General features: G+C 38.8%; 1 protein-coding gene across 1 annotated transcript; it reads left to right on the top strand.

Annotated features, from left to right (window-relative positions):
• On the top strand, positions 1 to 13,388 carry emilin2b (elastin microfibril interfacer 2b). The gene is made up of 8 exons (XM_053496843.1): positions 1 to 228; positions 1,083 to 1,205; positions 4,077 to 4,258; positions 4,761 to 6,188; positions 10,526 to 10,687; positions 10,818 to 10,865; positions 12,454 to 12,585; positions 12,687 to 13,388. The coding sequence occupies exons 1-8, from the start codon at positions 86 to 88 to the stop codon at positions 13,001 to 13,003; spliced, it is 2,535 nt and encodes an 844-aa protein (XP_053352818.1). The 5' UTR covers positions 1 to 85; the 3' UTR covers positions 13,004 to 13,388.
• Positions 13,389 to 13,686: the final 298 nt, after the last annotated feature.

Raw genomic sequence — 13,686 nt, 5'->3', positions numbered from 1 at the left:
TGCACACACGCGGGGAGAGACGAGAGAGAGAGAGAGAGAGCACTACTCAGATAGTTTCCTCTCATATCAGCATAACAGAGTTAAGATGAAGTGTGCATGTATGTACAACATGCTGCCTTTTGCAGCTGTTTTCATCCTGACTTTTTCATTAAGCTCTGGGACTCCGCCGATGTACAGTTTATTCCAAGGTGCCCCGTACTCCAGCTCGATCCAGAAACAACGTAGCAAGTGAGTGTCTCTTTTTCCATACTGCATGAAGCTTTTAAATTTACCTAGAAAGAAGTGTTAAAAGATGTTCACCAAGGGTGTATCATTTCTACCTTTTAATACATACTTTTATACATTTACAACTTAAAAAGACCTTAAAGATGACTAAAGTGGCGACATGGTGGCTTAGTGGTTAGCACTGTCATCTTGGCTCTTTAGGGTCCGGGTTCGATAGTGCTTGGATACCATCAAGGTAGGCAGTTTTCTCAGTACGCAAAAGCCGTGAGTAGATTGCTTGCTTTGTGTCTAAAAAGCTGGCCTCCCAGGAACTCCTTTAACGGCCCAAACATGTGGAAATATCTTGGAGTGTTATCAGGACTGTACTTGGGATACGACAGTAACATGCAAGTGGTGTTTGTGAATGATTTTGTGTAAAGTTCCCGCAGACGGGTGCGTCTTATCTGCTTTGTCTGCAACTTGCTGACAAGTTATTCCTCAATTTTCAAAGATCAAGCATTCCACCCGCTGTATGTTCACAGGAATTCTTTAAAATATTTGCACCATTTTTAAAGAACTCTCATCACCGTACTGTGCTTGATGTTTTTTGTAAAAGTCAATCGCTTTTTTATTCACGAGAAATTTCATCACAGGTCCTGGTTTGACTTGAACGCCCCTTGTACTTTTTTTAAATTTTGCTGGATAGTTATTACTATTGGATCACACATCACTTAGTTCAGCTTGATTTATTTTAGTCAGATTGATGTAAGCTTTTTTTTCTTACTGTCTTATTGTACAACCTTAATGCTCAGATGAGAACATGATGCCATTATTGAATTATTTCTCACCTGTTTTTTTTTATGCATGTTGTCGCACAGAAACTGGTGTGCCTTTGTAGTGCACAAGAACGTGACGTGCGCTGTGCTGGCAGTGACTGAAACTGTGGAATCCGACAATGCACCCTGTCCTGAACATCAGCCCCATTGTGCTCAAACTGGAATGTAAGTTCTCCTACAACATATGCGTAGGTACACACACAGTTTTATTGGCCATCTGGGTTCCCAAGTAATGAAAAGGCCAGAGGTTTGTGCTGGCTGATACTTTACTCTGAATTCAGGCAGCTTTAGCAGAAGTCATCTGTTCTTATTGGTTCTGAATTGTAAGTCATATCTCTGTCTACTTTGTAGGGTAAATCTGATTAAATGATTTGGATAATTCAAGGGAATAATGGGACTCGAATATGAAATCAAATTTGACCTGCATGGCGAAATTGTTATTCATATAATAATATTCCAGGTACGTTCTTAGCTATTTAAAGTTGATAACAGTATATTGAATTTTCTTTTGTTAAGCTGCTGTGTGCATGCTAAAGCTTTCAAATAGATTTTAGCCTACATGTACATGATATGATTATAATTTATTCAATTGTACATCAAAAATTCTTTATAAGGTATGTATTTTTTTTACTATGGTTTTAACTTTTATTGCGAACAGAGAATGAATGAACCACAACAATTTTGGTATAACTTTTTCTCAGCAAATACGCATTCAATACCCAATACCTAAAAGTGGGAACTGTAATGCTTGGCAGACTGGGACCGTTTTAACTGTTGTATAATATTTTGACTATTCATGTTACTCACAGAATCTTCTATAAACTTCCTCTGACCCAAACTCCAATGTTTAGTGAGTTACACAGTTTCTGTGTACACCGATCAGCTACAGTATATATACTGTAACATAAACATCACATAACAGACCATTGATTATCAATAATAACTAGCACCCCACTACTCTACTCCCTCCTCTGGTTTCCTGGAGCTGCCCACATCAGATTCAAAACCCTGATGCTTGCCTACAAAGACAAATACAGCCCAGCACCCACTTGCCTTAAAGCACTTATCACACCCCGCGCCGCACCATATTCCCTCCTCTTCTCCAGCACTGCTCGACTGGTCTCACCATCTCTCTGAGATTGAGGAAAACATACTTCTAGACTGTTTCCTGTTAAAGCACGTAGGTGGTAGAATGACTGTCCCCTAGATAGCTGTACAGCTGAGTGACTGGTAATCTTTTATTGAAGTTTATGGATCTGTTTCTTACGTATTTGTATTAACACCAAAAAAAAAAATGGTCAGTAACCTAGTGTAGCCAGTGTAAGAATACATTTATTGATGAAGACTTCAAAGCACTTATGTTAGTCACTCTAAATAAAGGCATCTGCCACATGTTGTACACACAAGGCTCACCCATGCTCACAGGGACCAAAGACCAGCCTGTCCAGTATGATCCCACTGAAAAGTTGATAGTGTCTACAATAGAAAAGCAACAGAACACCTAGTGCACCACAGCACATCACTTACTGTATATGGGGCATCAGGGAAAGATCCCAATGCCATCAAACCACCCTCCAAACTGAGGCTCGGGGCCAGAGCCATCAAGGGCAACCCAAAACCTAGGTGGTAATAATGTTAATGTTTTTAATGTTATGGCTTAACCAATGTCTTCAAACAGGTAAACAAAAGTGTGTGGATGTTAAAAGAATATACACCCAATGTAGTTGGGAGGAAATGTAATGGTATTATATAAAGACAGTGGAGTCTTATGCTTGTATTTAGAATTTAATAATTTGTTACAGGAATACAAATGTGTTATGTGTTATTGAGGTTTGTAAATCTGTCTTGTACACAAATCTAAAGGATAAGACAACATTCTATCTACTAATTTCAGGTAAGGAGGAAAATTGTCCAAATTTGAGTAACAAAAAATGATTCCTTACTGTTTCATCCCCATATTTCCTCCAAAGACACACTTGCTAACACAAACCGGATAACAAAAGACAGAAACAGACTTTTTACCTAGCAAATGTCTTTGCCTACATAACACAGATCTCCTCATTTCCAGTGCAGGAAATGACCTAAGATGAGGTCGGGGCAGGTCACATTGGCATTCCATTAGGCATAGACAACACAGCATAGCAAGATCTTTCATATTGATTACTCTTTACATGGTGGGTTTCTGATGTCTTTAAGAGGTCAGCGTGTTCATGACAATATAAAAAGGATACGGTACAGAAGGTCTAAAGAATATAGCAGCCCGATGTATGCTGAAGTCAAGAACCCTGCCAGGTATTAGTGCAGTGATGCCGGAATAAAAAAAAAATTGTCTATAGACATAAAACAATCAATAAGTCTATAGACATTTTTCTATAGAACAGTAAAAAAATCTGGGTGGAGATCTAAGTCAAAACTGATTGGTTAAATGGTCCTCGAGATGGAAAAGTATAGGAAGCACTTATGTAAGGCATCCACAAATTTCTTGTCCTCTGTGAGTTTTACAGTTCACTTCTGGCATTCGTTTCGCAAGTGCTGTGTGTGAGCTCATTCTCTCTCTCTCTCTCTCTCTCTCACACACACACACACACACACACACACACACACACACACACACACACACACACACACACACACACACAAATAACTGCCCCCTGCCTTGGAGGCCGCTCTCCAGATGTGTGTCAGACTTGAATTAAATCAGAATAAATTATGTGTCATGTTGGCTGTCATGCGCTGTTCCTTCTTGAGGATTTTTATTTGTGTATGTTAAGCATAAGGGCTCATGAATGTCTATACAGACAGGGCGATCATGCACAGCAGATCAGGTGCAGTTCATAATCCTCCAATGGCTAAAAACGGATAATTATCCTCTATGGAGTTTTGGAATGTTAGGATTTACAGTAAACAGGCATACTTTTATATCTACATCTGAGTCACATGAATATCTCTAAATTGCCATGTACTAGGTAATATGTAGTGTCTTGTGCATATCATAGTGTGACTGGTTGGTGACTTAACTCATATTTGTGTATTTAGATACCGCGTTCACAGAAGACCAACATACAAGGTGGGCTACAAGCAGGTGACTGAGCTGGAGTGGAGGTGTTGTCCAGGCTACCGTGGTTATGACTGCATGGATCCTCAATCACCTTTAAGGGTTCTCCCGAACCCACAACCAAGTCTGCCACCTGTCCACCCGACACAAGAGAAGGTCATCGGTAGGACTTGTCCTGAACTAGAGAAGCCTGTGATTCGTTAGCCATACAATGTTACAATGTACTCACAAATCAGCTTACAATGTATTTTTGACTCCACTGTGTTTGATTCCCGTCTCGGGGTCTGTGTGCATGGAGTTTGCATGTTCTCCCTGTGCTTGGTGGGTTTCCTCCTTGTGCTCCGGTTTGCTCACAGAGTTTTTTTTTTTTCATGGTTCCGATTTCAGAGTTTTTCATTCATGACATGTCAGCTCACCTGCTGAAAGTGGGGTTTTACTTCAATCTCACTATCGTAACTGTTCAGGAAAAGTCGGGGAATGTGGGCAAGATGTGTTTAATTTTGATCCGATCTGTATGAGCAGTTAAAGTGTTTTAGTTTCATTTATTTTAATCTTTTATAATATACTTACTGTGGGATGGAGACAGTAAGATGTTTAATGGTGTTAATGTGCTTTCTATTTTCTCCCTTTCTTCTGGTGTCCATTCTTGATGAAACCTTGGGAAGGAGGACAAACCAGTGGTCAACATGATAGTCGTCGAGTTCGAGAGTTAGAACAGCAAGTACAGAATCTTTCTCAAACAGTTCTTGACATGCAGGCTGCAATTACTACTGCCAATGCTAAATTGCGGCTAGATCTGCAAGAAGACGCAAGCAAGATAATCCTGAATCTACTTGGCCATGTTCAACAACCACAGCATGCACTGAGTGGAGGAACTGAGAGCTTTGTTCTGCCACCAGAACTGACAATTTCTCCGGGTACTGTTGAACTTCAGAATCAGGTTACCCATCTTTCCAACACAATCAATAGCAACAGCAACACCATCCAAGGCATGGAGTCTAAGCTCCACGAGATTGAAATCCAGGTGAACCGGCTAAATGAGGTCTCCAGTGGTGCCGCAGTTCCACTCCCTTCCTCTACATTGGCCACTGAGTGCCCATGCCAGGCATACATTGATGAAAAACTTCAAGCTCTCCGTGAGGAGCTTCTGGAAGGAATGGACATTAAGATGGCTGATTTGAAGAATTCTTGTGACTACAAAGTGGAGTCAGTCAAAGTGCAGTGTGAGGAACAAGAGGCCTCCTACCTAAGTCTAACTGAACTCCTGGAATCCAAAGAAGCTGACTTGCGTCAGGAAATCCAGGACCTGAGGCACCTTGTTTCAAACAGCACATATAAACAACTGGAGGTTGCAGAGTTTCAAGTTGAGCTCCAGAGCCTAAAAAAAGTGCATCAAAGCTTGGCAAGTGCTGTAAATGCAACAAATAAGGAACAGAAGGCTTTAGAGGAGGTGCTGAGCACAAGCTTTAGCCTAGCAGAACAGATTGCAGAAAAGCAGTGCCTTGAACTTGAGGAAAAGCTAAGACGTGATTGGGCAAAGGAACAGGAGGCACAGAATAAAACTCTGGAGAGCAAGATCAGTTCAGCTCTGCAGGTCTTTGCAGACATGCAGTTGCACACCATACCAACAGATAGCCAAAATATATTAGAAATGGGAAAACAGACGCAGAGCCTGAAGGGTGAGGTGCATACCCTCGTGCATCAGGTTACACAGTTGGAGAGTTTAATACGAATTCTCAATGAGTCCATAAGCCGTCAAAGTCATATGAATGGTCTTAACAACAAACTAGATGAACTGGAGGAAGCTTGTGGAAGGAACCAAGAATCGGCCAACAAAGTAGAAGAGATGTTGTCTGGAATGGACGAACGAGTGGCTAATGTGGAAAGGGTTTGTGGCAGACTGGAGCCAATGTCAGACAGTCTTACGAGAATTAAAGATGGACTCAACAAACATGTCAGCGGCCTCTGGAACTGTGTAAAAAAGCTCAACAGCACTGTCCTAACTCACTCTGCAGACATCATCATATTGAGAGAAAATTCACAGGCCACAGTGGGCAAGCAGCAGGGAGCCGCCAAGACGCCCCAATATACAGGTATGCATGAAACAATTGGTGTATGGGGAACCCAGACTGTGCTGTTATAGAAAATACATAATTGTGATGTTGCTCAATCGGCTACAAAGTTGATAAAATCCTTATTATAGTATACCAATAGGTAAATTACGTCTGTTATACCACAGCAATTTGTCATTAATTCCAAATGTTTCCTGTATTAATTAATGACATATTATGCTTTTTGAGAATAATTAATAGTTACGATTATTGGTATGGAAGTTTCATTGTGGAACATACTTAAAAGGTAGAAAATGTTAGGTCTTAAATTAAATGAAAATTTTATTAAACTAATTAATGACAATAAATGCAGCTTATTGTTTTAGAGACGAAAACAATGAAATTCCCATATACTGACGACTTTCCTGTGACGGCAAACTGATTGACTGTTACAAAGCACTGACTACCGATACTCTCTACCTGTATAGTAAAATAAATCTCAGATTATTAGCCCTAAATCATTGTTAAATGATTTAAGTCCTAATAATTGAGCTCTGCACCTCTCACTATACACGTAAGACCCTAAACAGCAGCGCAGCTGTGCACCACCTGGAAATAATGCATAGATGCTGTTTATGAATCTCCCCCTATAAGTTACTGTTTGAAGAATGATTTTCCTTGGGTTTCCGTGTGCATCATTCTGTATGCTTGTGAGAAGGTATTTTACCCTTTGTGAGAACTAAATGTTCTCATACTGATTCGTGAGGACATTCTTAACAAAGGATTTTCTTCTGGTACTATTTAGCGTATTAAGCATTCATTTGAAGTATCTTGGAAATGGGTGAAATAAAGAAAGATGGGAAAGACAGGAGTACATGTGGACTTATAACGTAGGTAGTTCATTTACTGTGCACCCTGATTAAACGCACATGTTGCCCACTTTAATAAGATGAGGCCCAGAGCTGAAGCAAAAACGGCCCTTGTTTTGTGAAGGAGAGCTTAAGAGTGTGTGTGAGAGAAAAATCTGCTACTCATTTAACCTGTATTATAAAAACAGTAAGGATTAGCCAGTGGCCATTTCAAAACATAAAAGCTAACGATATCTCGGAAACACTCCAGCATGGTGAAGCATTAGAGATTGTTTGTGGTTTCCTTTCCATTTACAGATAATTACTTCACTCTTAGTTACCCTATCCCAGATTTTATCCAAACAAATTTACTAGCACATTGTACCCCATCTAATTTGTATAACGCCACAGTTCGTAATCACTAACAAGTGTAAACAATCTATTTACAGAGTTGTAACAAATGAATCGGTCAGATTCTCTTTTGCATAAGCTTAGTCCTGGAAGTTGTATAATGACTGTGGTCTTTCCAGGATCCTAAGTGACCTGTAATTCCTGACTGCAGTGTTTCTTCTGTCCTGTCTGCTTCATCTTCTCTCACCTGCATATTTATAGACGTTTTTATCTAAAGTACTGCAGTCACCAGATTACTGGATTCCATTTTTAAGGTAATGATAGTTAACTTATCAGTGTTGCCCTGATATAAGCTTGTGAGAAAGACAAAGCGTGTAAGACATTTCATTTTGTGCGTTCATAAACATTGCATATTTATGGTAGCTATGTACAATATGTACAATGGCATTTGAAGTGCCAAATAGCCTTATTGTTAAGGGTATATTCTCTATTAATACTTTTCTTTATAAAATATTAAGGTGTGTTTTGGGATGTTCAAATCTCACAACCCACACAAAATTATGGTATTGGAAAATAGACCCAATTTGTTTTATTATTATTATTATTTGCTATGGACCACAATGCTCAGTCTGTAAAAAGAAAGAGGAAGAGCAGCAAACAGACAGCTAATGAATGTGTTGCTGAATTGCACAAGTTCAAGACTGTCCACACGATTTTGGAGTGTTTCTGTGGGAATTCGTGCCCATTCATTCTGTAGAGCAATGGTAAGGACAGGCACTGGTGCTGGACGAGAAGGCCTGGCTTGCAATCTCCATTCCAGTTCATCCCAAAGGTGCTCGATAGGGTTGAGGTCAGGGCTAGTCAAATTCTTTCACACAAAACTCATCACACTATGTTTTTATGGTCCTTGCTTCGTGCGGGTCATGTTGGAATAGAAAAGGGTCTTCCCCAAACTGTTGCCATAAAGCTGGAAGCATAGTATTGTTCAAGATGTCTTGGTATACTAAAGCATTGAGATGGTCAGCATCACTGGGGATAAGGGGCCTGATTGAAACACCTGAATTCATATAGTGTACTGTATGTTGCATTTCCTATTTTTTACCACAAGGTGCAGTAATAAGTCAGTCAAGCTACTTTTGGTGGGTACTAACCATTGCTTAACGGTAACACCCCATAAGGCCTGTGTTGAGATACTCTGAGCCAGTGGACAAGCATCCTGAGGATTTTAGCTGGAGTATTTCAGAAACTGCTGACCTCCTGGGAACAGTCTCTAGAGTTTACACAGAATGAACCTTGCGTGAAAAGAAAACAAACCAAAAATCGGATGACAGTTCTGTGGGTGGAAATGCATTGTTGATAAGAAAGGTCAGGGGAAAATGGTTCAAGCTGGCAGGAAGGATATAGTAAATCATTCTAGTTTTACAACCCTGGTGACAAGAAAAGGAGACAGAGATTGAGACGGGACAAATGAGACAGAGAGAGAGAGACAGGCACGGCCCTTAAACCACATCTGCTTAGTAGTAACATACTGTAAGAAACATCTTTACTTACAGTATATTGCTTTAGACAATAGGGGGGCAAAGAAGGAAGAGACTTTTTTTATGTTTTATTTGTGTTTAAGTGTCTGGAGATAATTCAGTCCAGACACAAAAATACAAAGTTACTTTTCAAACTACTTTACTTAATTTTTCTGAGCCTCTCCTTCTCTCACATTATAGCCATGCCAAATGTATGGTCATAGCCCCTAGAGAGGTAATATAGACACTACCCATAAAAAAAAAGCAGAAATGTGGTCATTTGTTTGAATTGGTCTTATATCATAGTAAGTGTTGCCCAAAAATCAAGCAGCAGTGTACATCATCATCACCACACCACAAAGTGTTCAATACTGCGGTTAGAAAACACCCAGGCTTTTGTGTTGAAGGGCATGCTTTTATATATTGTGGGAACCAAATATACAGTACAGTCCCTACAAAACCCATGGAATATCTGAGAGTTTCGACCTTTTGGAGACTTTTGGCAGGTCCCAACCAATAATAACTAAAAAATAAATATATATTTTAAGTTGTAATTATTACAGCAACAAAAAAAACGACCAAAATGTTCTTGTGGTTGTTAAGGTTAAGGTTTATATGTTTAAGTTTTATGTGTATGCATGGCGTTTTTAGCTGTATTGTTAACGTATGGCAGCAAGGAAAACAGAACATGTGTTTTAGGTTTCTTGTATTCAGAAAAAAAAACAGGGTTGGGTTTAGGGGTTTTTGTGGCTTGTAACAAGGGAGTTACAATCTGTTGGTTTCCCAATACTGAATGTTTCGCCATGGTTTGTTTTAAAACATAATCGGAGCAGTAGACCATAAAAGATATATTTTGTGTGCATCTACTGTACGTATTTATCGATTGATCGATCCTAGGTAAGCCAGTGCACACTATTTTTCTAAAAAGAACAATAAAGATCACAAAATCAGTTACATATTGTAGAAATTTTGACACATTATACAGTAATTGCATTAAAATATATTTTTTTAATATCAATAGAAATAATAGATTTGAAATAGATTGAATTTATAATAGGACCCAGGAAATGTCCAATCGCCTTCAAGAATTTTGTGCATAGTAACATTTGTTTCATTAAAAAAAAAAAAAAAAATTCTATTAGTATGAGGTGGCATGGTGGTGTAGTAGTTACTGTAGCACTGCCGCCTTGCACCTCCAGGGTCCGGGTTCGATTCCTGGCCAGGTTTGATTTTTATCTCTGTATGCATAGAGTTTGCATGTTTCCTGTGCTTGGTGGGTTTACCCCCTGCTTGATGGATTGGTACCATGTCCAAGATGTGTACCCCACCCTCGTGCCCTTAGTCTCCTGGGATAGGGTCCAGGCTCCCTGCGACTCTGAACACAGGATTAAGAGAATGAGACTGTTAATATGTGAATTTTATTTTTTTTATATAAACATGGTCAGAAAACATACATTTTGTACATTCGTGATATAGAGAAACTTTTCCAATAAAAAAATAAAATTCTCACACATTTTCTTACACATAATTTATGAGCCATTATAAATAAACAGACTCTTGTCCCGGTCACTTCTGTTAACTCCATTATTACTTCCATTACAGTTCACTGCTTGTTTTCTCCTAATTTTATTGCTCCTTCTGCCTTTCTCCACTCTTGGTCCAGGTGCTCTTTCTGGTATGGAGAACTCTAATATTCTCACAAAGAAAGCTGTTCCAGTTTTAGAGTCTGGAGAAGCAGGGCCACCTGGAACCAAGCCTTCAACAGGTCTCCCTCAGGGCAGTGCTGGCAGTAAGACACCTGTTAAGGGCTATGATTCAGCTTCAGGTAAGTAGCTTTTGCATTTCATTACTGTGGTTTTCATCGTAATGTCTAACTGCAGTTTGTCTTCATAGTAATGTACCTTTTAAGATTGCCTTAACAGTGATAATTATAGTTTTCCTTTTGTGTGCTTCAGGCCTTCCTCCATCACCCCCAATCTCTGTTACAGCTCATATTCTTTCAGGTACTCTTTTGTTTATCGCTTTTACAAGATTACCATGGAGAAGTACAGTAGCAGTGTTCAGAGCAATGAAGTTAATTTAGACATTATAAGCTGAAATAAATAATAGGCATGTTATGTCTTAAATCATAACCTAGTCTAAAAATGTACATGGTATCATAGTGTTAACTGACAAAAACAAAGTAGTACTATTCATAATAATATAAAACAATAGAATAATAGGAATAATAATTACAACCCTATTTAATAAATATATCATACAATTTAAATTTATAAGATTGTGTTTTTCTGTGGCATTGGGCCAGACAGACTAGCATTTGCTCCTTAAATGAATAAATGAGCCGTGGGCGCCCGAGGTCTTGTTACCAGTTGACACGAATATAATTCCTAATTGATAATCAATCTTATTTAATTCACCTGGTGGTAGTGTAAACATTATGGCTGATTTGTGTATGAGCATATGAATGCAAATATACCATATTGCGACATAGTTACATGTGAAACTGGATCTTTTTTTTTTTTTTTACTGTTTGGTAATGATGATATAGTAGTTGCTAGAATCAAATTAGAATTTTTTATATGTGCATCTGTACCTACAGTGGGTACAGAAAAAAAAATCACCCTAGTATAAAATAATTACATCAACAATCAACTATGGGTGGCAAGGCACTGGCAAAATATAAATCGGATAGGCTTTGTTACTGTCTAAAAGCACAGTGAAGTCTTTTATTAAGAAATGGAAGGTATTTGGCACAACACTGACCCTCCCCGGATCAGGACGTCGCTACAAAACTGGATAAAAGAGCCAGGAGAAAACACGTCAGAGAGACTACCAAGAGGCCAACAGTAACTCTGAAGCAGTTGCAGTAATTTATGACAAGGAGTTGTCATTGTGTGCATGTGACAACAATATCACAAATTCTCCTCAAATGTGGCTTTTGGAGAGTTGGAAAACTTGAGTGTTGGAAAGTTGAAAGGAAAAAAAAACGAAAACTCAAGAATGGTCACATGCAGTCACGACTGACCTTTGCAAAAACGCAGGTGATCAGGGGAATCAAATTATTTGACCACAACAATGAACGAAATGTCTGGCAAAAGTCCAATACAGCATACAATCCAAATAACACCATTCCTACAGTAAAGCATGGAGGTGGCAATATCCTGTTTCTTGACAATATCCTGTTGCCAGAAAGTTGTCATTAAGATCTGTGGAATGACTTGAAGACAAAAAAGTCCACACAAGTTCACTTAAGCAGTTCTGCAAAGAAGAGTGGGCAAATATTGCAAAATCTACATGTGCGAAGCTTTGTGTGCCATTCAGAAGGTGATTAGCTTTTTAATTGGAGGGGGCTGGGGGTGCTGGGGGTGATCCTTTTCCAAATCAATGATTCTGTTTTGAATTTTTTTCAATTTTTTTCTGTGATTATTTTAAAGAGGGTGATTTTTTTTCTATACCCACTGTACATGATACCTGTCCTACTGCATTTGAGTAGCAGTGTATGAAGGCACTTTATTTACAGATTTCATTTTTCACTAACTGATATTGATCATACCATATGTTTAACAGTGCATTTTTTTGTTCATTTTACAGGTCCTACGAGCCTAAGTCTTCCTGTGTCCTTTTCGGCTGGTCTGACCCTGTTCCCATTTTCTGAAGAAATCGGCATCATCCGCTTCAACAGAGTGCTGCTGAACGATGGAGGCCATTATGACCAAAATACAGGTGCATACAGTTTCAAAGAACTTTCTGTACATGTTAATATTGTGAATATTAACAGATAAATCCAATACAGTAGTGTATAAACGTCTGTTAATGTTCTCTAGGTGTGTTCACTGTTCCCATTGACGGCCGGTACTTGTTAACTGTTGTAATAATGGCCCAAAAAGCAGCACGAGTGGAGGCAGTCTTGTCAGTGGCAAATCGGAGCATCCAGAAGCTCGACACTGCTGGAGCCGAGGGTTCGGCTTCTACAGGGTGTCTCTGTGGAGGCTCTGCCTCTGCCAGCCTCATCCTTGATCTTACAAAAGGTCAGAGGGTAGGGGTTGTTAAGACATCAGGAACTCTGGCAATTTCAGCGTCCACTGAGGTTCTTTCAACATTTAGTGGCGTCCTGCTTTATCCCCTGTCGGCTAAAAGATAACACAAAGCAAAGAGCATGCATCATATGAGTCAGACTTCATTCTTGGAGTACTGTACCAGGGAACAATGCCAAGTAGTGCTGCCAACAACACTGCATGAATGTAGTCATGAGATTTTAGGGGGAAAATGAAAGTGGTGTAATAAGCACAAAGCAAGACTTTACAGAATTGGAATATTTTGTCCTCCTATGGGGTTTTGTTTTTGGGATTCCAAGTAATTTGTTTCTTCACCAAGTGTATTGATGTTAAATTTGTTGTTGTTGTTTAAATAAATACCACTAAATTCTTAAAATATATCTTTGTTCCATGAAGGAGCAATGTTTGAACATGGTTGAAAGAAGCTTAAATGAAAGTAGTTAAAAATTTTTTTTGTTTTTTTGCAATGATAACATCTGGTTTATATTTATAGATAATAACCCATGCAATGTTTATGTGTGGAGAAACAATTGTTCTATAAATCATTCCTGATTTTTTGTTGTTGTTGTCAAACTCAACAATAGATTATAAAAATTCAGTACATTTCATTTATAGATAATAGTTGTGTGCGCATATGTGGAACTTGCTTAATCTGTGTATGAGACTTTAAGTAAAATGTAACCATCTCTATTCATCCTTACTGTAATTACAATGAATTTGCAATATGGGATGGAATACTTTTAAAATGAACTAAGTTTACACACAGTAT

The sequence above is a fragment of the Clarias gariepinus genome, chromosome 1, assembly GCF_024256425.1.
Source record: "Clarias gariepinus isolate MV-2021 ecotype Netherlands chromosome 1, CGAR_prim_01v2, whole genome shotgun sequence".
NCBI classification, from domain to species: domain Eukaryota; kingdom Metazoa; phylum Chordata; class Actinopteri; order Siluriformes; family Clariidae; genus Clarias; species Clarias gariepinus.
The sequence above is the reverse complement of the archived record's forward strand: the minus strand, read 5'-3'. Positions and strand labels throughout refer to the sequence as shown.